The following is a 26825-nucleotide window of genomic DNA, read 5'->3' as shown; positions in this document are numbered from 1 at the left end:
AAGTGAACATGAGTTACTGGCAATCATTTAATGGAAGTGAGTAGAGGACGGCAAATCTTAATTTGTAGGCACCCAACACACTTAATGCAGCAGGATTACACTGATGATGAAATATGGGTTCTCAGGTGTAGCCTAAATGGGATTTCAGCTTTTTCTGTGCTACATTACTTACTTAGTTGATGAGCAATGCATTGAGATTGACTTGCAGGAGCAAGTAATGGAAAACCATTGGGTCCAAATCTCCCAGTCATTCTTGTGAGCGCCCTACTGAGCATGCCATAGCTCCCACCCTGCCTGCATGTCCAGTTTTTCAGCCTAAGCAGGGGACAGTGTGTACCTTAAGCTTTCTCTGACATGGAATACGATGAGCCAGAATGTGTACTTAGCTCTCCTGAGTCCCTCAGTTTAGTCACAGCCACAATCTGTCTGTCATGGCCCGTATCTGACTTAACTATAGAGGTAAAAACACCCCACCTAAATTAGGTTCATTTATCCCAACACATTGTGCTTTTACTTGTGTAGTATTATTATTATTGTTTTCAGCTTTGGTGATAGATGTTTATCAACTTGGAGCAAAAGGAAGCTTTTCCAAGGCAGATGAGTGTAAGCTAGCAGAGTTATTTGGTGGCATCTGCCACTGTTTTTATCCCTCTAGAGCTCCTATAGTGTAGACCTGAAATAGGACAATCAAAACTTATGCTCAACTAGATCAGAGAACAGTTCCTTTTGAGAGAGGCATTTAATGCTTCTCTAGTGGGACATAACTGCACTGTTTTTCAAGGGATTATCACAGTAGATTCTACTCACAGGGAAGATGAACTTCAGTATAAAAGGATGGCAATACACAGACATTTTCTGGGATATTTTAGATTTTTCAGTGCTAGTAGAGTTTGTTAGTTCCCTCCCTCTGGGCCCTTCCTGTAATCTTTCCCTTAGGGGAGTCCAGCTCTGATTACACATAGAAAGTGCTGACACAGAATAGGGGAGTGCTTAGTCTGAGAAGGCCCAATGTCTAGATGAGATGAAGAAGGAGCTGTGCATGTCCTGTCATCTGCTGGATTTATATGGGATTTGAAATTACCAGCAGTTGCCAAACTACTACTCATTGTACCTAGCTGCCTGTTTCAATGGGACATGAGAAAGGAGAAAGACTTCTTTTTGTCTTGTGCTTACAGCTGAAATACTAGCAATTTTCCTGATAAATATTGCTTTAAGGATCAGTTGCTGACTGTATTAATTAATATTACCTCAATAACATTCAATATGATGCTTTTGTGTGTTAATAAAATGGAGAGGAAGGATATTAAACCTGATAATGCTTTTTAAAATTTTTGTTCTTATATTCAGCTTCTGGAAGTAAATGGAATATGGCCGGCAACAAAGCTGCACTGATCAGCTGCCTGCTGATACAGAAGCATCCTGGTCTTTTCCTAATTTCATTAAAACCTCAGCATATCGACAACAGCTTTTGGCTTGTGCGTGATCCGCACATTTACTCTATGAAATGTATCTCTCAGGTTTCCCCCTGTAACCTGCAACAGTTTCTGACCTATTCTTTTCTCCACTTGACCTTCCTTCCACTTCTGAGGGACCAATTATAATTGAGAAAATGTTTCAGAAACAACATAATTGGAAAACTTAATAGGAGAGATTCTTCCCTCAACTGTGGTCTCTTTGTGGCTGGCATCTGTGGGAGTTACATATGCTGACCGAGAGGAATTTCCTTGGGGCAAACAGTATAAACATATGATATAGAGAGGACTGTGCTGTTTGTTAATGCTGGTGCAAGATGCCTAGTGGAGGATGGGCAAGGGCATGTTTCTGGAGTTTTTCAGACTATTGACAGACTGTTGCAAAGATTCTTAGTGTCTCTTGACTGTCAAGCAGTCCATAAATAACTCCTCAGTGCACTCAGTTATGCTAAAGGCTGCAGCATCCTCGCTACATGCAGGAGGTGGTCAGGAAATCACCTTTCAGAAAAATCATGCTGGGTTTTGACTTCTGGTCTCTGTGTCTCTGCCTTCTGAAGTGTCACCACATCTTTCAGCCCTAATAGCAAAAGGTCAGGCATTCGATCAGTAGCTCAGTCCTTCTAAGGGTCTGTCTAAGTTGGGTAGTTTACTGACATCATAGACCAGTGTAGCAGCACAACTGCAGTTAATAGTGATACGATTCTCTGCAACAATGATTGAAAGTGGCATAAAATAAATAACATGAATATCCTGAAATACTTACTGACTTACTGCAGTGGAAATTTCTCTGTAGACACGTGGTTAGAGACAGACTGCTTGACACATATGCTCTGGATTTTAGGTGCTGGTTCCCAGTGTGGCATTCAGAAACCTTAGCCAGGAGTTTTGGCTCTTGGAACGGTGCCTGGAAAATTCAGAGTAGGATCAACTACTGAGCTCAGCAGGAAGCCACCCATAATTAATATGCACACCATTTTCTGATCAGCAGAATTTCTGCCTTAAGCCCAGGGTCTGGAATTATTTCTTAGAAGTGGATGCTTGCACCTTTTCTATAAAAGCATAAACCTTCATTCCTCCTCCTTTTCAAATGTGAATGGAGGAAGGGGTGCCACTGGGTTACCTACCACCTTCACCTTCCGTGGGATAAGCACATGTTTATGCAGGAAAGAGAATAGTCCAGGCTTTTTCTCTGCCTGAAATTGAAGCTGTGCCTTCCAACAGACCAGAAAACCAGGCCTAATAGTGGTATGCGTTCATAGCCTATTAGTCAAGGCATGTTTTTTTAAAAGGTGGAGGTGTTTAGTTCCAGCATGTTTTCCTGTGACTGCTCATTTGTTTTATGCAATGACTATTTAATATAAAATATATCTCAATAGAAGATGTAGAAGGTATTTAAGTTCTCTCATGAAAAATACAAAAATCTGATTTGAATATGTTACTGGGAAATTGTATTTAAATCTTTTCAGGTAGAGGAGAGCATTTGGTTTGTTTTCATGTTTAGGTTAACATGCAAAAGGTGCTTTCACGTTTTTGACATCTACTTTCTGTTGGATGCTAGTGCCTTTCTCCAAGAATTCCTATGTTGCCTGTGTGTACAGGGCACATTCAAAGAAGGGCCAAGAAGAGTCTCTCCCTCAGAGATCCCGATAAGCCTAATGCATTAATTTGGTTAATAAGCTGCCTGAGAGGACTAGGAGAGTTCTGGATTTGGGCTTAAGCTGAAGGCATGTGGAACTTCAAAGGAAAAAATGTTAAATTTCTCCAGAATTTGTTGACAAGTGAATGGGACCATGGGAGGTAGGCTTCCTGTGTATAAACCTGATTTTTTTCTTTTCTCCCCTGTGATTTAAGGCTCAGTCAGGATCTGCTTTGTCATCAGAGGGATAAATGCCTTTGAGAGTACAGTAGACATTCTTATTTTGGGGGCCATAACATTTGCAACTGTATCCAATTGTTACAGAACCTTGCATCTCTTGTGAAACACATCCCAAGGACTTGTTTGCCCTCCCCATCTGCTCTTAGCTCTGCCCTTCATTCCTGAGACCTGCAGATTGTATGCAGAGCCTGACTCCTTTCAGTTTCTGTCAATATGACTTTTTACTTAGTCTGAAAGATGGTTATTAAGCAGTGAAAGCAAAGCACTCCTCCACTTTGCAACACACTCAGACCCTGCTTGTGAGGAAAACAAATGACTTGCAATTTAATGTAACAAGTGGCAGAAATAATTTGTCTTTAAAAATGTGTTTCTTTTTGGAAAAAAAAATCTTGATTGCCTTTTTTATTGAGCTTCCTACAAATACATGTCTTGGGAACATTTCACTTGTTTCTGGGATGTCCAAACACAGCTGATTGCAGAATGGAGAATTAATAGTTTAATTAAGAGTCATGAGATTGAAGACATATAAAGTAGCCTTTTCTTTTGGAGAGTTTTTTCTCCTGATTTGCACTGTCAGATTTTCTCCAAAAACATATTTTCAGAGGATATGTATTACGTCTTTTCACTCATTCAAATGTTCATCGTAGTGGTTTGAAGTAATACTTGAGGCCTATAACATTTGGATTATGATTTACCCAGCTGTGCATACGTACTGTAATGTGCTGCCTCAGAACATCAGTACTGTGTTTACTGCACTGTCACTGTTGTATAATTTTTACTAAATAAAGCTCTTAAATGCTGTGCAGAGGTTAATAATCGCTTATAACTGCAGCAGTCATGCAGACTACTAGTGGGTTTTGTGGAAAACTTTCTTTAAATTACGATTATAGTAAGCATTTCATACACCATTTTAATTTTGCCATGTGATTATGCAGTTTTGTGTCAGTCTTACATGAAAACTCAGTTGAATCCTTTTCCTCTGGAGAGCATCTGAGCCAATCCTACCACCACAGTGTTTTTATTGATGTTCTACATCCTATGCATTCTTAAGTGAGAACAAATAACTGCATTAATAGGTAAATATTTATCACTAGAGGGATTAACCACAGATGTCTACTAATCTTAGTAACACCAAGTTTAAGGAAGTACATGATACCTTTAAAAATAAACTCTAGAGTACATTTTGGCCCTAAAAGCTTATAGACAAATGATACTGACAGCCCAGTCTTCAAGTTACAATATGTGGGCACCACAGTCTGCCTACAAAGTGCATATTGTTGATTTGGGGCCATCTTAGTAATTTGTGCTAAACTGCTAAATTGAAGGACTAGTGGCATCAGACAACCTCACCAGCCCAGAAGCAGCGCTTTACAGGCTTGACTTAATTTCCTTTGTATCCTTCATTGACATTACAGAATATTAAAAGCCTCTATCTCCAAGGCATGAGGAGACTGTCATGCTGCTATCAGCCCTTCTATGGTTAAAGGAAATGTTTGAATTACAGGTTTTAACAACTGTGCTTTCAGGAGGAAAGGCACATTCTCATGTGATCATCTTTCCCCCTCTTCCTTCCTTGGGACAAAAATGTTTTGCCGAGAGTAACTTTAGTGGGAGAATACAGGCAAACAAGTACTTACCAGCATATGAATTTTTAATTGTCAGATGTTTGTAAATAAAGGGGTTTAGAGTCACGTATTAGATTTGCAACAATTCTCTTTCTAACAAACTTTCACTGAAAACCAAACAAAGCACAAATGGCAGGTCACTTCCATTATGAACTTCTCTGCACACATTCATCAAATTCAAACAGGGTATTTTCAGGGCTGAAAGCTTTCTTGCATAGTTTGTAATTATCATCTAGCTTGTAATTAAAAGTGGTGATTTTTTTTGTAATTTTGGGGAAAAATAAATAAAAACAAATTAAAAGGAAATTCTGAACGTTCTCTGGGGAGCAGCATAAACCACCATCAAGACTTCAAATCTAAGGAATGTGTGCCTTTTGGGTCATCATTTTGAAGTCCCCTAGTCTGACAAGATGCAGAGGCTGCAACTCAGCCTTCTGCTGGGATAGAAAATTGGGGGCAAACTGCATGCTTCCATAAAAAGGTAACTGTGGGGACAAGTGTAGTTGGTCAGCTGGTTTAGGATATGTATCTTGCTGTCAAGAAGGAAAATGGAACTTGCATGAGTGTTGTTGCATAACAGAATGTCTGATGTCTTTTTAATTGGGAATAGCTAAACTAATTTCATTTATGACTTTTTTTTTCTTTTGTTTTTAAGCTCTATTTTACCAGTGATGTATTATTTTATATTTATATCTCTATATAAGATGTAAAAAAATAGAATACAAAGTAACCTTTATAATTATATCAGAGTAAATATTTACTGTCCCTGCTGAGGTGTCGTTTAAGTGCGTTGTGCAAGCCCTCAGTCTTTCAATGTCTAGTGTTACATTCTGTGTCAGGCATCAGAGGTTTCTCACAGAGCTAACACATGGAGAGAACTATATCAGCACGGGACACCACGGTAGCAACTGCTATGGAGAAACTCAAGTCAATAGCTGGACCAGGAGAAAATGGGTTGCTAAGAGTTCTCTGATCAACCTTGAATTTAAAGGTAGCTGCTTGAAGATCCAGCAAACAAAACAATTTCTTGGCTTGGAAGAGGACTGTGATGAAATTCAAGTAAAGAAATTTAAGGAGCTTACCGTTCAGAAAGATGCACAAGGTCCAGACTTCCTCCTAGAATGGTATGCATTTGCTGGCAGGTACAACAATTTGTATCCCATAATCACATGCAAAAAGACAGTAGCAAAACAAAGAAAAGTTATTAACTGATAAAAATTTAAGATTTTAGACCAGGAGTACAAAAGCAGATTACATACAATGTTAATTTTTAATGACGATTTCATTTAATCTGCCAAGACACCTCTAAAAATTTAATGCTAAGTGAGTAATTATAGAACATGTGGAAACAGCATTATGTTCTTTTATTAGGTCTTTTATAGCCTTTCCTTAAAGCTTCACAGCTTTTCCTAGATTAGTCGCTATTTTTCCACTGCTCAGGCCTATTTTATTTTCTGTAGTAGATTGCTCTTTGGGTTCTAATCATATATGTTATGGCTTTGAAGATTGGAGTAACTAGTTTTAATTAAGGCCACAGCCAAGAGTTGAAAGAGAATGTTAAAGCAAAGATCTTTCTATTCATATCCTTTCCAAAACTCAATTTTGTTGGATTGCCCACAAATTAGTTAAAACAACAATTAAAATAGTCCATACTTTTACAGTTTTATTCCCTGTAGTATCTCATTACATGTTAGGACCTCCAAGTGTTTATGCCCACATGGAAGACTACTTACAAAAATACTCCAGGAAGAATGAAAAATTTACTCACAGGTAAGTAGTGACAGAATCAGGCCCTTATCTGACTTCTGAGCACTTATCCTACAGAGATTTAAGATACAAATTAATCCTATTAATTTACAGATTTTATACTTGATTCAGTTAAAAAGTGTTGAGGGATAGGAATGAGGAGGGAGTGTTACCAAACCACTTCTTATAACTGAAATAGCAATTTTGTCTCACTGTGTATTTCTCGCATACCAGACAATTAACTGGTCCTCTAGCAGAGGGTCTGGTGGAGTATTCAGTATTGTTTTACCTGTCTCTTTTGACTCAATATAGTGCAGCAGTGGATCACCTAGATTACTTCTGCAGTCTTGCAAGGTTGTGAATCCTCCCTGATAATCTGGCCATTAGCATGATTATTTTAGTAGTGGTTTTGTGTTGAAGGCTATAGACTAGGCCAGGCAATTCAGTGCTTTGTGTTTATGATGTATACAACCTTAACCGATACACTCACAGCATCACATGAAAAACTAAGTCATTAGGGTCATCAGAAGTCACCTAATACAGCCTTCTGTGCCAAGCTGGGCTAACTTTGAAGCTAGATGAGGTCACTCAGAACGTTTTGGGTTTTTTTAATTGGGTGTGGTTATTTTTGGTAAACCCAATTTTGGTTTTCCAAGGCAAATCTGAATATAAATTACAGTGTGGAATTTATTTTTTCTCTGTTAAATACGCATACTTTTTAGCACAGTGACTAGAGAATAAATCTATAACTGATTTTGGCACTAAAAGATATGTACGTAACATATACTGAGCGTAGTACCCATCTGTTGCTGAAATCTCTCTCATTGCTTAGAGCAATTCTCAAGATTTGTTTCCCCTGTGAAGATTTGTGTCACTGTGTAACTTGCTGTCTACTGTGAGTTTAATTCCCTGCGCCTACTCCCGTTCCGTTGGCCCTGAGCAGGCTGAGCAGATTCTTTCTATGTGTGCAGTTTTAGAGCAACTGTGCACCAGGTTTTCACTTTCACTTTGTGTTTGCCGAGTAAGGAACTTGGAGCAGCAGTAGATTGAACAATCCTAAATGTTAGAAAAAAATATATAAACCTAAGCAACAACCCAAAGCAAAACCTCAGCAGTTTACTTTCAAGGTTAGTTTCAAGTTTACATGCAAGTAAACTTGTTAGAACCTAGCCATCTGTACACTATTAGGTGCGTACTTGACAAAAAAAAAAAAAAGGTAAATAAAAAAGCTGTCAGATGACTCTTGAACATTCAAACGGCTCAAAGGCTCTTTGTGTGGTAATGTTGGCACAGCTCCTAAGTGACCAGATGGAATTTTATTAACACTCAACAGGACAAGGGCTGAGATTTTGTTTCTTGACTTACTATATTTGAAACACTTGTAGAGAATGTGTCAGAAAACTTGATATTTTTTCCTACTACGCAAAATTACACATATACCTTCCCTTAATGCAAAGATGTTGACTGCTTCAGAGGTTGTCGTTTCTGTAAGGTGGGTAAGAAAAGAGATATAAGATGTACAGTAATCTACATATCACAACTTTTTAGCAAATTTTAAAAAGGTGGGTTTATATACACAATTAGTGGTCATATAAAAAGCAGAATTTAGAAATAGGTGTTTTAATAAACAGCCTAATGTATTTTTATGCGACAACAAAAAATACCCAAGTATTAAAATAACCTTGATTTCTGACGTCAATAACCACTGATAGTAGTGATGTCAGATTTCCATTTAAGGAATCCGATAAATGTACAAAACCACGTGAATTTATGTGAATCCTCCTTTTCTGGCATCATCGTGGGTTTATTGTCTGTAAGAAATATCTGAAAACTGAAAATCTCTATTGTCTCTGGTAAATCACAGGATGACCTTCAAACCAGACAGCTTAAGAGGCAAAGGAACAAAATCTGTAACACACTGTGGACTCATTGTTTGCCCTGTGCCTTTTAAGTGCTTCCTTTCCATATTGAAGGTTTTCAGGGAACTCGTGATAGCTAGAAACGTGCTGTGCTGCAGATTAGGATTTCATAACGTCTGACTTACTTCAGGCTTCGCGAAGAACGCCGATGTGACATACAATTAGAGTTAGAAGTACTAATTTTGAGCCTGGGTATCTTATTCAGGCAAATTTCTCACTGTTGCTGGTGAAGGATGAGCCTGAGGGCTTTGTACAGATCCAGGTCCCATATTTGTTCAGTAACTCAAACTGGGAGCATAACTACAGTTATGACAGATATTGTACTGTGGACTTATATTGTATAATTTATATGTACATACTTGCATAGTGTAGGCCAAAGACCAGATCCAGAGCTTGTTGCAGTTAATGAGAGTTTTCTCAGCTTCTTCAGTACCATTGCCAGCCCTGGAACTTTGTATCCTCAGCCTTGTATTGCCTGAATTTAATTTGTTTGTTTATGTATTTATTTTATTTTTATTAAAGCCCCAGTTTATTCCTTTCACGTAGAAGACAATAGGCCCAGTATCATTACAAGAGGAAAAAGTATTTTTAACTTGTTTATTGAAAAAGCTAACAGTATATTAACTTTATTGTATAGATTAGGAATGTATACTTCAAATTTAAAACATTGTCTTGCATTACAGCAACTTGCAAATGTCCATTCAGGCTAACTTCTGGCATTACATACCTGTTATTTTGTTGCTTAACAAGCCATATTTTGTACACAACTTGGAAAAAGTATAAAGAATTGGGAGTTCCATTAAATTATGCAAGGAAAAAAATCTGTTTTTTCTAATATTATGATATATATATTAAATCAGTGTTTGTTCTAATATAGTAAGGGAAATAATTTAAAGGACAATTAAAAAATATTTTATGAAAGTGTTTTCCTCTTACTTGTTTATGTAATGTCTAGATTAGCATTTGCCATCTGTAGTCAGTTAACTTGAATCACATTAGGATCAAGACTTTTAGAGTAGGTACGGTCAGAAAAGGTTATATGCAGTAGCAGATGAAGATCATCCTAAAGAAAAGATTAAGCTGAGAGAGCTAACAGTTTTAAATGTGCTGTTTCTAGACTGTACTATTTCTGTAGATTAATTTTCTTCTGTTTGTTTTCTATCAGCTATTCTCTGTTCTTGTTGTCTTGACTTGACAAAGTGTCTCTTGCTAGATTAAAAATGCTTCAGGCAGAAAGCATCTGGTGGGGCAGAAGAGGAAGGAACAAGAAAGAGGACAAAAGAACATAATTAAACATCAAACACGAATGAAAAAAGAGCCAGGAAAGAGATGCAAGCCCTGCTAGTTGCGTGTGGGGGTGGGGGTGTGCACATGCACACGCAAGCCTTTATTTTCTATACTCCTGCTCTGTATGGTTGTCTATTTATATATAATAAATCATTGTAAGGAATGATAGCATTGATTGCTGTTAAGGTTGCCCTTTTATTTACTTATGAGATCCTGTTTCAGTCATTTACTGACTGTTCAGGAAGAGCTATGCCAAGTGTCCGCTTTAGGCTGTCCATTTTCATTTGTTTAGTGGGTTTTTGCTTTAGCAGTAGCAAGAAACAGGTTTGGACTGTTGTCTGAAGTATCAGTAATCATTTAAGAGACTATTTTGGTCCTGTTGTTTTTCCTCAAGAATTTTTTAATTCTGTGCATACGCTGGACAGTACTTCACGATAATCTGGTGACAGAGACCTTCTGTTGCCTCAAGGACCCTACCTCTTGTGTTGCAGTACTTGGAAGCCATGTCATAAATTAAGGTGGGGTGGACACGTATAGAGGAGAATTGGTCTGACAGTTAATAGTTGAATGTTCCCACAAAGAACTGGATCCTCCTCTCCCCCAAGGCACACAGTTCATGTAGAAAATATGGTAGGTATATATTTTAAACCAAATATATCCCTGGTAATCTCTTATCTGTTGTGGTTTAACCCAGCAGGCTGCTAAACACCACACAGCTGTTCACTCGTTCCCCCCTGCCCCCAGCAGGATGGGGGAGAGAATCAGGGGAAAAAAAAAAAAAAAGTAAAATTTGTAGGTTCAGAAAAAGATAGTTTAATAAGGCAGAAAAGGAAGGAATAATAATAATAATAATTAATAATGGTAATAGAAGAGTATACAAAATACGTGATGCACAATGCAATTGCTCACCACTCGCTGATCGATGGCCACCCAGTTCCCAAGCAGCGGACAACCCCCCCCAGTCTATGTACTGAGCATGATGTCCTATGGTATGGAACAGCCATTTGGCCAGCTTGGGTCAGCTGTCCTGGCTGTGCCCGCTCCCAGCCTTTCACTGAAAAGTCCTTGTCTAGTGTAAGCACTACTTAGCAACAACTGAAACATCAGTGTGTTATCAACAACTGAAACATCAGTGTGTTATCAACAGTATTCTCATACTAAATCCAAAACACAGCTACTAGGAAGAAAATTAACTCTATCCCAGCCGAAACCAGGACACTATCTCATGCTTTGTTGATACCTACCCGTGTTGTGTTGTGGTCTGCTTTATGAAGTGCTGAGGATAATTCATATCTGCATCTGAAGACTACAAAAGAATCCAGAATGTGCAGTAACTCTGGGACCTGACAATCAGGAGCTATCTCATTTTGGGAATCCCAAATTACCACACAAATACTTAAATTTTCCATGTGTCAGTTCTCCCATTCACTCATGGTATATTGATTCCATCATACCTTATAAATACCCTGTGAAGACAAGCACACTAATATCTTTGAAACACTGTGACATAACGCAATGATACTGATGTTATAATTGCCAATGAGAAAGGAAGTAATCCTTCAGAGAGTATTTTTTAATAGTATCTGGTAAATAAGACTAGAACCATATGCCAAGAAGGAGGATAAGACAAGACATTAAGTAACTGTTCTTTGACAGAGCATTTATCCTGAAAAAGACAGGGGTCCCTTGGAAAAAAACAGTATTCATCATGTATACATCTTGGCATGCACTGTATCATTTGGCAGATATTGTACAGGGTCAAATATATGTGGGTTGATTGAATTCTGGAGCTTCCTGTGTTTTTAATACTTGACTATGCAACCTACTATCACTCTAGCAATTTTTTGTTTGCAGTAGTATATGTATTTACTATATGTGTTTGTGTATACACACCTACCTCTAAGAGGAATTATGGAGATCTTATTATAAGGAATACATGCAGCTTTTGCATAGATATGTATTTTACTTATTTGGGGGATTACATTAGTAGTAGAATTTCTTTAACCAACTTAAGGAAAACGTGACAAGTATGTGTATAACTGGGGAAAAAAACCAATGAAACTTAAGAATGCAGAATGATGAGCAAAACGAAAAAAATCATTGAGATAGGCTGTAAAAGTAATTATTTTGTAAAGGATAGCCTTTGGGTTGTTTCTGTTTTCTCTTGTAATATTCAGTTCATATTTTCAAGTTGTTTTTCTCCCAAACTTGAGGGCTAAAAAAATGTATAGAGACATGAAACCTGATATTCTCAGGTATTTGCGACTCACTGAGAGTAATGCCTGTGGAGAAATACCAGCTAACACACGGTAATATTGTGACTATTGATGACCTGGAAACTGCATAATTTTAACTTGTTCTTCAGAGGTGGTGCAGGAGGCCGCCAAACCGAACAATTCTTTTCAATAGCTGGGGCTAAAAAGGCAGAATCTGGTTGACAACAGAAAAAGATAGCTTGTAGCTGAGGCTACAAACGGTGGCCAATTGGTTGGTTCTTTCATAAAGCCAGTTCATTGCAGCCTGTAGTAGTTTAAATCCTGGAAGAAACCTACTTCTTGGTGGCCACTCTCTTGTCCTTCAGCAGGGATTGAGAGGGAGACCAGCAGTGCTGAAAGAAAGGATACCTGCAACCTGAGCTTCAGCTCCCAAGAATTCTTCACGTGAGCTGTCACATATTATATTGCCGCAGATCAGACCCATGGGGGGCAGGAGAGAGGAGGAGCATAACTCCCATCACATCCAGCAAGCAGAGGTGCGCAGTGGTGCGCTTACAGAACATGCGTTCAGATCCTTAATTGTGTGTTTCCCTTCTTTTTTCTAAACAACCTGTTCAGTACATTTGGCTAGAGACAGCAGCGCCCACAACCTTAGTACTTCTAAACAGCATGGCTAGTAGCATAGGTTTTGACACAATCACACTATCTGTCAATGTGGGAACATTTTATCTATTAAATAACACTGCATTTTTGATAGCCACTTACACAGAGTAATAAAAATCCATATAAAACCATGATATACAGGTTTTTGTCTCTTGCATTAGCTATATTCTCAGGATATAAAAAAGTTGGGCCTTAAACAGGACTCGCTATTTGAAGGCTTAGGTTGTGATATACATTTTATAATTTTCTTTTGGTTTTGACATACATCTGTGCCTGAGCTGTTATTTCTCTTGATGGTGTGATGGTGTGGTTGGTACTTTTTCCACATAAATACAGCAGGAATATTAGGAAGATTGCTACTTCTGCACTACATTACCTGTACAGATTTCCTTGGAAGAGGTTTAGAGACTCCACGTAACCTAAGTGGGCAGATAAGAACTACACAAACTCCCAAGATGCTGAAGTTAGGCTTTTTACTATCTTGCAGCTTTTCTTTCTGTGTTACTGCTGGCAGTAGCTGAAGCGTGAAAGGACATTTCTGTTTTGTAAGGACACAGTGCAGGTGCCCTGCCCTGCCTTAGCCTTTTTCCCCATATGGGAAGATTGCTGCAATGAACTTTGATTTTCCTCTATATTAAAAATTCTGATGCTACTTTCCAGAAATGCAAGTAGCCTGAATAGTAATCTGGAGAGATAAATAAAGATTGTCTTTAAAAAACTGTCTAAAAAGTAAGGGAAAAGGGTGAGATCTATTCAGTATGGCTGAGGGAATTGGGGTGGTTTAGCCTGGAGGAGGCTGAGGTGGGAGACCTTATCGCTCTCTACAACTACCTGAAAGGAGGTTGTAGCAAGGCAGGGGTCAGTCTCTTCTCCCTAGTAACAAATGATAGGACGAGAGGAAATGGCCTCAAGCTGCGCCAGGGGAAGTTTAGGTTGGACATTAGGAAAATATTCGTCACCAAAAGGGTTGTCAGGCATTGGAACAGGCTGCCCAGGGCGGTGGTGGAGTCTCCATCCCTGGAGGTATTTAAAAGAAGGGTAGATGTGGTGCTTGAGGATATGGTTTAGTGGTGGACTTGGCAATGGTTGGTTAGCGGTTGGACTCGATGATCTTGAGGGTCTTTTCCAACCTTAACAATTCTATGATTCTATGATTCTGAAGAAATTAACAGATATGCATGAATTTATGAAATTAATATATTGATAAAAAAAGTCCTATGAACATGTGAGAATTAAACCAGAGGGCACAGAGGAAAATTATGTATTACTTAAGGTAGAGACAACAAGACGTTTTTCTTTCATTTGGCTAATCTTGATACAACACATAGCTTAGGATAAAACAGGCATCTTACCTTCTTTATTATCAGTTTTATAACGGAACACTGAATATAGCCACTGAAGTTTTGATTGCAGATGATGTGTGTTTCTTGCTTACTAGGGACCCAGTGAGAATTTAAAAGGCTTTTGTCTATCAGGAGTCCCAATTAGTATTTCCTGTTATGCTCTGCATGTCTCCTGGGTATTCGTAATGTAGTTCAGTGAAGATCAGGCACCTGGAGAAAACAAACTGTATGAAAATAAAATGGACAGTTATCCGTCAATAAATGTAATTCTTTACAAATTGGTAGCCATCTTGTATAGGATTTTGTCTGCTACTCCTAGTAACAGAGTACCAGAAAAGATCTTTCCATAAACTGAGAACCATATGTCTTCTTTAGCTGAAATAATTACTTTTTCTATCATTAGCTGATTTTTAAATGAAATTCATCCAGCACAGATTCTCTCTCAATCAATATATTTCTTTTTTATTTATGAAAATATCTATTTCATCCTTCTTTTAGGACCTGTTTTAAGCAAGACCTTTTAAGGGCTTTCCATAAATCAGGAAGAGTTGATAGGTTGATTTCACTGAATTTTGATCAGTTTCTTCAAGACGTTTCCAGATCTTCAGTGTTTAATTATGAAATGTAAAGATACCTAAATCTGTACCACATTTTCATAGGGAAGGGACAAAAAATCTTCTGAAATGTTGTTCTTATAGTCTAGCCTTTGCAACTCAGGATTTAATTAATAGGGAAAGGATCATTACCATGCAGAAACCAATTACAGCAGCTACAGATCAAGATATCTTGCAATAGTGTACTGTGCAATAGTTTGTATTAATATCTGTTGTTTATCTGTGACTACAGTGAGAATAATATGCAAAATTATTTTCAAAGATCTCCAATTTCCCCAAAGGCAAAAAAAAAAACAAACCACACAAAAACACACAACCAAAAAAAGCCAGCAAATGAACCAGAAAACAAGAAAAAAGTCATTTTAGCTAATCTCTGTTTCTGGTTATCTTTAGGTTGATCCTTTTAATTCTGCTTGTGGACATGTTAGCGAGGGAGTTCAGAAGTAGTATGAAAAAAACCCCACCACACCACTCTGTTTGCTTAAAATTAACCAGAATTCTACAGCAAAGTGAAAATTTTGCATTGGCGAGAGATTCCAAGTGAACTGAATACTGGCTGATGCTGCTTTGTTTAGGTTTCTATCCTGATTTTAAATGCAAACTGACTAAGTAATTGTCAGCATGTATAGGCTGACCCGATAATTGCCAAAAATAATCAGGTAGCTTACTGCTCAGGTGACAATGAGTCATAGTGTGTCAGTGTTTTCAGGTAATAAAAATGAAGCTCCATGAGAGATGGAGGTGTCAGAAGAACAGATGCTGAAGCAAATGGATAAATGAAAGAGTAACAACTCTCTAAGACCAGATGGTATATATCTAAGATTCAGAAAGTGTTTAAGAATGAAGCAGCTGAACTGTTGACAAAAATAGGCATTCTCATTAAAATTAGTTACTATGCTAGAGAAGTGGAGCAAATGTACCTAAGTTAAAAACAGGTTGCAGCAGGAGCCCTGCAGTTAATGATTTATCAGTATTTCCCTAGAACTAGTAAAATCAGCTGGGAAAAAAGTTAACCCACCTCAATGAACATGTTAGGACAGAAACAAACCAGCAGGATTTCTGTTTTTTTTGTTTTTTTTTGTTTTTTTTTTTTTAAAAAAGTTCCTCCCTGGTTAAGATGTATGGATGAATGGATTTAAGTGTTAATCTGATTAAGGGCCAGGATCAGCCTCAGGACCTGTTCAGCACCAAAGATGCAGCTGATAACAGGAAATACCATACTGGCTGTGGAGAAACGACAGAACCCAAAATCTTTTCCAGCTTGCTGGATCCAAACAGATGGTCCAGTAAAGTCCAAACACATCTGGGGATATTTGTTTGGCCATCTTCTTTTCTTGGTGAACCAGAGCACCAAGGCGCAATGTGGCAATGCGGCCACCTGTAGCCGAAAGTCAGTGCACTCAATTGTCCTGTTTCTGACAGTGAATGACCAGTAGCTGATGCCTGGGAGAACATTGGGCAGGGCAGGAACATGAGGTGGGCAAGTACAGGGTGGTTTTCTCCCAATTTCCAGTAATCTGACGTTTAGGAACTTCCTAATTGAGAAGTTTTATGCATATCATAGTATTAATATCCATGCATGGGCTTTAGTTTCCTCATGATTTTTTTTCTAATTGACTAAATTAAATGAATCTGTTTATAGTTCCAGCCTCTTAACAGTTCCACAGTTTAACTGTGGTGTGAAAATATACTTTCTCCTCTTTAAGTTTGTTGCTTGATAATTTCATTTTGATATTCTAGTTGTTGTGTTACAAGAAACAGTAAATAGTAGCTTTCTTTTCATTACCTTAGTCCTATTCAGGATTCCATACATCTAGGTAATTTTTCACCCTCAGTCATCTTTTTTTCCAAATTAGGAGTCCTTGCCTATTTAACTTTTCTAATTCTGCAGCATGGCATTTACAGCTTGAGGTGCCTAGAGTTGTATGCAGTATTTAAAATGTGGGTGCATCGTAGTAATTTTACAGCCATATGTATTTATAAGTAATTATACAACAATAATATGGCAAAATAATTTTCTAACTCCTGTTTGTTTCCCAACAAAGCTGTTGACCTTTGCATTGTCATAGACCATTTGATCTGGTCTGTCCTTACCAGGTCTACTGGTTGTGCATCCTCAGGCAGTTTAGATGACCTCCTGCTGGGGACAGCCCCAGGCTGCCAGTGGCCATCTGGCAGGGCAGCAGAGCAGAACAAGCACCCTGCAGCTCATGCTACACCCATGCGTCCTGGAGCGATGCTGTGTCTCTCCAGAGACTCAAGCAAACAGGGTTGCTTTCAGACTGCCCATTCCACTGGTGGCATAACTCACAGAAGGAACATCTCTAAGGACCAAAGAGGAATCTTACGCCAGATTGTCGCTTGGAAAGGTTACATACAGGAGCACCAGTCTTGCTCAAGCGATGCTACGTGTAAAGAGCTACCTGCAGATAAAACCAGCATGGCTACAGTACCTGTGCCTGTTTGTCAGCTACGACATGTTTCTCTGTGCCTTGAGATCCTTCTCTGACATTGCTGACTGAACGACACCTACAGGACAGTCTGTAATTCTCAGGGTGACTAAATTTCCACAGCAACCAGGCACAAGAGGACCCGGCAAGGAAAAAGGGAAATTGTTTACTTTGCCAGCACCTCCGTCTCCCAGCTCTGGCCTGCAATGACATTGTGTAGCAGAGAAGCAAGATGGAGCACAGGTTCACGTAGCACAGGCAGATCCATCTCCTCTCTGTGCCAGGTAATTACTAATCCAGTCTGTATGTCAGATACGGTTCACATTGGGGTTGTCCCAGCTGTGTCCTGGCAGCATGTAAAACACTGCATTTGCAAGGACCCACTCTCAGGCAGGCCCATCTGTCATTCCTGAGAAGAGTAAAATGCTGTGGGAATCCATTGAGGCACACTGGATTTTCTCTGCTATTAGAGAAGCACTGTTACTTCTATTATTTTTAGGAGAAAATAGCTAGCTAAGTTTCTCCTGGCATTACCTGTCAAAAATTAATTCTTTACCACTGGCCTCTGACAGCATATATCTACCTCCTGATCAGATGCCAAGCTTCAACATTTCCTGGCTTGGTTAAGAACAGAGTTGTTTGTAATGAGAGATTTGGGTGGTTTGACAGAAGACACTGTACACTGGGGAGCACTTGAGGGCAGCTGCTACAAAGAAAGGAGGGAGTGAGTGTTTTTTGGCAATGGTGTAAACATGAGGACAAAGTTCTTTTGTCCTCAATAAACTGTGTTTATTTTGGGTATTTTGCATGTCTAGGTAGATAAACTGCTGTATGGGACTAGGTATCTTTTGACAAGGTATTCAAGGGGAAGCATCTTAGCTTTTCCTTATGATTCAAGAAGGACCCATCCTGTGCATTCCTGCCAGCTTATTCAATATCCTGGGAACTAATCGGCTCTGATAATTTTAGGCCACCCTTCTGTGCTTTCTTTGGGGAAGGGTCTCTGGGGTCACTAAAGATCAAAAGCATGCTACAGATCTCACCAGTTGCTGGGCTTCCTGCTGCAGAAAGTAATTCAAGCCAAATATGCCTATTCTTCAGGCAGCCAGCTTCAGGATCAAGAAACCACCCCCACCTCCCCTCCACCTGTGGGAGGTTATCAAGGTTGGGGCAGTGACTTGGGAGGTAGGTGTTATATACCACAGGGCTCCTCAGGCACTGCTGAGTGTGATTGTACATTCAGTGCTCTGGTGGTGATGTGGGGTCTGCAGCAGAGTAGAAACACAGATGGTATCAGGAGGGAAATGAAGAGCGTGGGGTAAGGATGGCTTTGGATCTGGATGCTGCCCTAAATGAATTACGTGTCTGATCTTTGTGTCAGTTCCTAGGTTCTCAAATAATATAACCTCTAATAATATAACCACTTCTAGTCAAAAACAACTGTGGTGGGTCACTGGTGGATTTTCCATATAGGTTAGTTTGTATTGAAATTCAACAAAGTTGAAGTCCATACAAGAAAATTAAGTAATTTCTGAGGTACACACTTATATATTTAAGACATTTATGCCATAATAACACAAGGAGACCCATAAAATGGTATCATTCCTTCTGCTCAGTTTGGTGCCTCGTTGTTTCCTGAGAGGCAGTGAAACAGGCTCAGAGGTCTCTCAGGTTAATATAGCCACCATTCCTGTAATAGCAGAACTGCTTGACTTTCTTTTCTTATCAGATCTGCGTGTTCCAGTATGTCACATTTCAATATCTATTAATTTTGAATTCCTTATCTGTTAAGTTGCATGTATAATATAATAGTCCCTGTAATAACAACAGCATACTAGGTGTCAATCAAAAGATACAGGAAATATTAATATGTTCAAACAAACTCTCATTTCTTAAGAAAATATCTATACTGAAAAAAAGATTACAAATGTATAAAAATAAACTGTCCAGAGAAAAGCTATCCATCTAAATACTCAGCTAAAACATTCTAAATAACTTTTTTAACATCTGTCTTAGAAGATGGCTTTTTTGTGTACCTTGACTTCTTTCTGTGGTTTGGATGGAGATGCTGTGAGCTCAAGGCAAAATTAGCAAGCTGGTTCCTGTCCACAGAAGCTGCGTCCCTAGATTGGGTACCTTGTAAAACTCTTTGCAGTCTAGCCAGCATTCCTGCAGCCCTGATGCTAAACAGGGTTGATCAACTACCAAATTTTTACAAGATGAAGTAACAGTTGTTCTTTATAAAAAAAATTAGTGATTGAAAATAGGAATGAGTCACAGAAAAGCTCTCAGAAAAAAGGGTACAGTGAAATAAAATGGAATATTAAAGCATTCACTTATGTTAGTTTCTGACCATTTTTCTCTGTAAAAATGTCTCTGCAAGAGATAGGAAAAGTCTGGGAGAGATAGTAGTAATGCTGTGCCACCAAAAGCAATGTGGACTACTCTAGTATTTAAACCACCTCATTTTTATGAGTGTTTGTGCGGGAGTGGTTATCAGGGGAAAACAAAATGCAACAGTAGATGGAATGGGCCAGACAGGTCTGACAGCTCTTGCCAGACTCCACTTCCTGACTTATCAGTTTGTATCATTAGGATATAAGGGATTAAGGTCTGTGGGATTCAGGGCTTTCCGTCCAGATAACAGAACTAATTCTTCTGAAAGCAATCTGGTAAGCCAGGTATAAGTATGAGTGACTCCCTGTGCTTGGGGTCATCAACAAAATAGTTGATACTTCTGTTAAACTTCTGACTTGATGCCTTATAAACTCACGACCTGATACTACACTGCTGAGCCACTGTGCCATAGGGGAAATTACTAGACTCAATTTTATGTTTACCATCCTAATCTTGCCCCCTTAGAGCTTCCCAACTAATGGGAGCTTTCACGTGACCTTGCATATTGGCAACATCTACTTATGCACGTTTCCCTGACACTCAGCCAAAAAGATACCTTCTGCTGTTTTTATCCCGTGGGTTTTTATGTCTGAGAATCTGATCAGCCTATGCAGAAACCAGACTACTGGAAACAGCTTCTATAGAGAGAGAGGAACAGTCAGAAGGGTAATCAGGAGATGATCACAGTAAAACAGCAGCATTTTTGTACATGGAAGACAAGCATCTTCAGCTTCTTCATTAAAAGACAGGTTCAAGGAACTGTGAAACTGCAGAAATCAGGAAGCCATGTGTGCTTCTATGGTGAGAGCCTGCCAGAGCACCACAGCCTTTCCTCTCTGAATATCCCTGTCAGCATCGTCTCAAACTGTTAGGTTTTGTTCTTTTCAGAACAGCAAAAGAGAAAGAAAAAAAAAGATAACAAAACATCTGAATATGTTTAAGGTATATTTGCATATGTCCGAGATTCTTAGGTTTCAGAAGTAAATGTGTCTTTCAAAGTATTGACCCTGTTTAGAAATGAGCCCGGCTTTGACAGAAGGAATCAAACTGGGCAAATAAAAGTCTTTCCTGAAGGGTGTTTTTTTTCCTCTGTGCCTGCAGCCTTCTGACATTGTGCCAAGAGGTCTGTTGATTATACAGTATTCCTGCTTATGGTTTCTTCTTTTGCACAGAAGGAGCAAGTCTCCAGCTGCAGTATGTTTAGAGTTGTAAGCTTGTTAGAAAATCCAGGATTCTTGTAATTTATTTTAGAAACACACTTTATGGATATGGTTTCTAATTTAATTTCTATTATAATTTTAAAAGTACTTACAGTATCCAGTCATATATAGTAAAATGGCAATTTGGCACATATTGCAACATAGTTTCATAAGACATTTTAAAAGCAACATGGCATACCATTGCCACACGTGTTCAGTGATTCTTGAGGTGTGTGTCTAAACTTGAAGTTAAATGTCCCTGTACGTTAGTGGGATGTGCCCATGCTCGGTACCATAAAAAATAGAGTTGTTCATTCATTTCATTCACAGGAATGAAGTATTTGGATAGTCACATTTGAAAATTTTGCCCAAAATACATCAGTCTGCATATCGTATATAACTGTATAGTATTAAAATAGTCGGCTTTCCCAAGAAAAACTTGATATGGCACTGAGCAGAAAGGGTAGGTAGGAAAAAAGACTGGGGAGACCTTCCCAGTCTGTCATCGCATGGAGTGGAAGAAATAACAAGTATTTGAGGTAAAGCACTCATCTCTTTGCACTGTAAAATGAAATATTAAGTGGGAACTTGTCATTTATTGAGCACATGCAAGGTAGAAGAGGCTATAAGAGAGAAATAAAGTCTAGGTGTGCTCTCCAATAACAATAGCCTCTCTCCATAGTCTGTGGTGTGAAGGTGAATTTCCTACCTATGCATTTTCTTCTTCCCCAGGTTGTGGGAACCACTGTTTTTTATATACAGAGTAGATTTAGTTGTCTTACTATAAATGGTTGCTACAGTTTCAGAGCTAAGTGTGTGAGTATGCAGGGAGATGAGATGCCTGTAGGATGAAAAAGAATTAGTGCTGTATTAGAGGAAAACCAAAGAGACTAATATGAGGGGGAGATGGGTTAGGAAAGTATAAGAGGAGGTGGAGCGCAGGATGTTTAATTGTAGGACTGGGCCTGGTCATTGGTTACCGTGCACCTGTGTCTTTTGACATATTCGAGTGATATTTCCTAAAAAAATTATCTAAGCAATGAGACTTGGCAGTGCGTGTTCAGCTCTACTGTTGGTTAAGTGTCATTCAATGCATGTTGTGCAGAAAGCCCACTAGACAGTAACATATGTCAGTACAAAAGAAAATGATAAATCTTTTTTTTTCCCTTCCTGGTAGGTTGTTCCCAGAGGTGTCAGTTCAGCACAGCAAGGAGAGGTGGTAGGGAGGCAGGTTTGAGATCTCAAGGAGCGCAATCAAGTGCAGCTGCCCCAAAGGCTTTTACAGAGCTGCCTGCACACTGCTGGCTCTCTGCATTTAGGCGTAACGGGATTCTTGGCTGTAGTGTAGCTAAGAACATGTTTATTATTGAATAGACAACCTAACTGCCTGATAAACATTTCATGACAAATTTCATACCTAAATACCGAGCACTTCAAAAATGAAGCATCTTACTTTCAACTATGTGGGGTATCGGGCTACAAAAGCATACGCTAATAAAAATGGAGGTAGGACAAAATCCACAGCTTTGGCTGAGAAGCAGAGCTGCTCCAGGAGGAGTGAGATTCCACCCTCTTTGTGGGATGCCCGCTGTGTTTCCACTGGGCAGCCAGTGCCTTGAAGACAAATAAAGGGAAGTTCTTGCCATGCCTCCTTTCCTTTGCACCATCCCATATGTGGGTAAGTGAAGAGGAGGCAAAGCACAGCAGCTGCCAACTTGCCTATGAAGGGGGGCTTCCTACATTGGTGTGAAGCTCTGAGGCAGCACTGGCTGCCTTTCAGGCTCAGAAGATAGCAGTGATACATTGCAAAGAAACTGTACCTACGGTTCTGTAGGGCTTTGGTCAAGGTTTTTTGATTAGTCACTGGGGAACAAGAGACAGCTAGACACTATTTAACATTATTTGTGTTGAGTAACACTTTCTGCTTACTGACAGAGTTGGCATGGAAACTGAATTAGCACTCCTTTTTTAAAAGGATAGTCCATTCAGAGTGAGGTTAGTCATCAGCGGGCAAAACTCAGGCTGCAGCTGCTAACACTTTATACCTTACTCATGAATAGATGAAATACTCAAAATGGCAGCAGTCATGTTACCTTAACTTTTATGGGAATAAATGTGCATCTGTTGAGAATTATATTCTGTGGTTTGAGTGTTGGTTTTGGTGTTGTGTTTTGTTGTTTTTTGTTTGGTTTTTTTTTTTTTTAGAAAGAAGGAAGAGTTACCTAATTATCTGAAATCCACAACAGAACTTTCTTATTTCTACAAGATGCCTTACGTTTTATGCATCAGTAGAATTTAAAGAGCTAACACAGTTCATATAAAAAATGGTGCTTGTAACATTGTGGTAGAAAATGGCATAATACTTAAAAGGCTATAAGCTTAGCACTAGGGATCTGTGAATGTATAGCCAAGATGGAAGCCTACATGGCATGGAGAAAATGGCATTTTCAATTACTTTCCCTTTATTGATGAAAAAAATCAAGATGTGCTTATTTCCGTCATATTTTTCCCTACACACAAGGATAGAAGCAAAGAAACAGCTGCTGGTTTCCTGCACCAACTAGGCTGAGAAAATACTGATGGGTAAATTGCTGTTCAGTGGCATTTCATAAAGTGCCTGCTGGCATCCTGTTTTCAGATGCAGAATGATAAATATATATTTAAATTTGAAAAGTTTAATTTAATCTATAACCTTTGACTCCTGGCTTTTTGTATCCTCAGAATACAGACCATACATGCCTTCTTTATTGATACAGGATCTTGTTTACTTCACAGTAACTATTTACATTCAACGCTATAATGCTGTTACCAAGTTGATGAGGACACTGATTTCTCTTTTCCTTGTGTTTACCAAGCAGATAATCTAAGTGACGCCCTGAAAAAGCTGAAGATAACAACCTCTGACAGCACAGCAGATAGCTTGGAGGGATGCTTGGACTGTCTGCTTCAAGCTCTGGCACAAAACAGTAAGTTGTATGGACTTTTCAAAGTTTAAATCATATAATGAGATTAGTGAATCTGAGTTCACTGAGATTCCTCCCTACTGGAGGTAGTAAAATGTGGCAGAAAGACTGATTCAAGCAGTAGACTGCTGGATTGGCTGTTCTGGGTTTCGGTTTTTTTTAAACCCATCTATCTGTCATGTTCATCAAATACAGTGATGGTAAATACCTGGATATTTGGAACAGCTGTAGTCCAGTCCTTTTTGCAATATGATGAAGTAGCACGATTACTTTTGCAGTTGATCACTCAAGAAACAAAGAACAGGGATGGGTAGATAAGCCTGATAGGATGGGGAGAGGGATATGGGAGCAGCTTGCTAATTCTGGTTAAAAGAACATAGTTTCTTATTTGTAATGTATTTTTCCTCATACTTAGGATCACATATTTCTTATTGCCAGTAGTTTCAATTAGCAGAAATAGGCTGGATACCCAAAGATGGTCCAAATTTGACATGTGGTATGATAATAAAAATAACTTAAGAATGGAACAAGATGTCTTTTTTTACCAAAACCTGTAGAATGTGTGTCCCCACTCGCAGTAGGCAGAAAGGTATGGTAAATGGAGATGACAGCTTATAAGACTTTTCTGAGTTTAACTTTCTTAGCGCTTCAGATGGTGGCAGAAGAAAAATCTGTGTACAATTTCAGGTTGAAAAATTTGTCAGGATAGATACAAGCCATGATTAGAAATTCTGTATTTAAAAAAAATGTTGGTCCTTTGTAAATATCAATATACTCAAAAGTACATACTATCAATAAGTCTTGTTTCTTTCCCATGAAGGTATCCTATAAATCACAGCCTTTTAGCTTAGCTGGTATAAAACACTTCATGAGTTTTTTCACAATATAAGCACCACCCATATGAAGTCAAATATGGATTATAACAGTCTCTGCATTTAATTGTGGTGGGTTTTTAATTCTGATTATTTTGCAAGCAGATGTCAGCCAGGAAAGAATAAAATATTTGGTTTTTAGATCAACCTGTTTTTTGAAGATACTGAATCATTGTTCTTATGGGTTTATTTATAAGGTATATCCAATACTTTAATCTAACTTGCAGTTGCATTTGCTATTCCCAGTATTTTAGTTAAGTCTAATACTTAAATGATAAGTCGTAAAAAGAAGATGGTATGAAAAATTACAAAGTACTTAGTGTAAATAACAGAGTTTACCGTTTTGCATAGGAAGGTCACACAGCTATGTCACGGAACAAGTTTGGCAGATGCAAAATAATTTTGACCAATGCACAGCACACTTAAGGATGCTTCCTCGCAACCAGATTACTCTCTTCCATCTCAGCCTAGGGCTTTGCTTTTCCTTTCAAAATCTTTCTGTTCTAGGGTCGTAGCTGCCAGTTCAGATAAGCAGATTATTAGGATTTTGACCTCTCTTCTGGGTAGTCTAAAAAAATTTAGCTAACATCCCTCCACCATTTACTGTGTTCTTTGTGTGTAAGTCAGTAACATGATTATAACCCTGCCAAGATGCCATATGATATACATCTCCACATACTTTCAGTTGCCAAAGATTGAGGGCAACTAAAATAACTCACTGAAAATTCGATGGGACAGTTTATACAGCAGCTTGCTGGTGATTTAGGAGCCTGTATATCAGTTCCCTTTTAGGTGATTTAGACACTTCGATACCTAAGTTTTGCTGAGTATCTTTGGACAACAGGCTTTAGTTCACAAGATAGTCTGATGATTTAAAAAAAAGAAATCCTCATAGAAAGAAGATTTCTCTTTTGCAATAAATTTTTGAGAACAACAGTCCTCCAAAAGACTTCAGAGATTATGAGGTAAATTGCATGTAATAGATTGATTCAACAAATAGATACAGAATCAGCATTCTAAGCCCTGCAGTCTCTGAGTTATTATTGGGCTACCAATATGTTATGACCGTCCTTCCCTTGACCAAACAACCAACGAATGTCCTTTTTAATAGTTCTCATCCATCCAGTTAGTATCTTAGTATGGACTTGATTGATTGATTTGTTAGTGTGTATTATCATATATGTGATATCTAATATATCATATAGCTATGGGATAAACACTGTACCCCTGTGCCTGTGTATAAATTACTATATAATAATAATTAAATATCAGATTGTTTATATAAACTACATGTTAATTGTAATACAGAAATAGTTTAAGATTTCTCAAATAGTTATTATGCTCTTTTTTAGTATGTTCCCATCTGTATGATTATATTAATGAAGTATACATTCTGATTATAGTTCAGTAAATCATCATATTAGAGTAAAACTAGAAAAATAAGCCATGCAAGGAATGTAGTTTATTTTAAGATAATTTTATAGGACTATGATTTCACTGGGAGTTCATCGTGGTATCTAAGTCACAGAACTTAAAATTTTATTCATTTCATTAAGACTCGGAGATAAAAATATTACTTTATCTTATATAAAATTTAATATATTACTAATACACTAATGCAACCCACTCCCATCTACTGCCAGCCAAAAACTGGCAGTTAAACCCAGTGTTATTGCAAAACTGAGATTTTTAACAAAGGAAATAATCATTCCCACAGCTTCAGTTTAGGCATATTGCATGTACCTGTGATGCATCAGAGAGCATTACGCTGCTTTTAATGCAAACTGCATGCATGCAGCACAGGGTTGTGGTTGCTGTGGAAACTTAAATTCCTTACTCTCTAACAATACAGTGAGAACTATAGTTCCATTTACTTCGCATACGATTTTTAAACTTTTCATTATGGCAACACAGTGCAAACTCTACTTTCTTCCCATATTGTCCACCATATTGAAAGGGATGGCAAAGTTATGGTGAATATTATAGCTTTTAAGTTCTTTTTACGTAATCTGCTGCTTTTTCTTTTGTTTTTCACACTCCTTCTGACTGTTGAGCTTTTGACAATCCCAGGCAGGCTGTAGTGCCCTGGAATATAATACCTCCTCTCTGGATTTGTCACACCAATCAAATTAAGGTATACGCATGCACACGTGCTATACTACACAAGGGTGAATCAAATAGTT

The 26825-nt window shown here is 38.4% G+C and overlaps 1 protein-coding gene across 9 annotated transcripts in view; it reads left to right on the top strand.

Moving 5' to 3' along the window:
• RAP1GDS1 (Rap1 GTPase-GDP dissociation stimulator 1) overlaps positions 1 to 26825 on the top strand; it is a 103875-nt gene that overhangs the window by 14334 nt on the left and 62716 nt on the right. For 5 of the 9 annotated variants that reach the window (XM_075090792.1, XM_075090784.1, XM_075090787.1 and 2 more), the window contains one exon: positions 23666 to 23773. Coding sequence is in view for 5 of the 9 variants with exons in the window: in XM_075090784.1 (XP_074946885.1) it covers positions 23666 to 23773 (108 nt within the window). In the remaining 4 variants the exon portion in view is untranslated. Of the gene's footprint in view, positions 1 to 23662; positions 23774 to 26825 lie in introns of those variants that run through there. The other 4 variants (XM_075090785.1, XM_075090793.1, XM_075090786.1 and 1 more) reach the window with 1 other exon arrangement.

This window comes from Phalacrocorax aristotelis, chromosome 4 (assembly GCF_949628215.1).
Source record: "Phalacrocorax aristotelis chromosome 4, bGulAri2.1, whole genome shotgun sequence".
Lineage (NCBI taxonomy): Eukaryota > Metazoa > Chordata > Aves > Suliformes > Phalacrocoracidae > Phalacrocorax > Phalacrocorax aristotelis.
The sequence above is the reverse complement of the archived record's forward strand: the minus strand, read 5'-3'. Positions and strand labels throughout refer to the sequence as shown.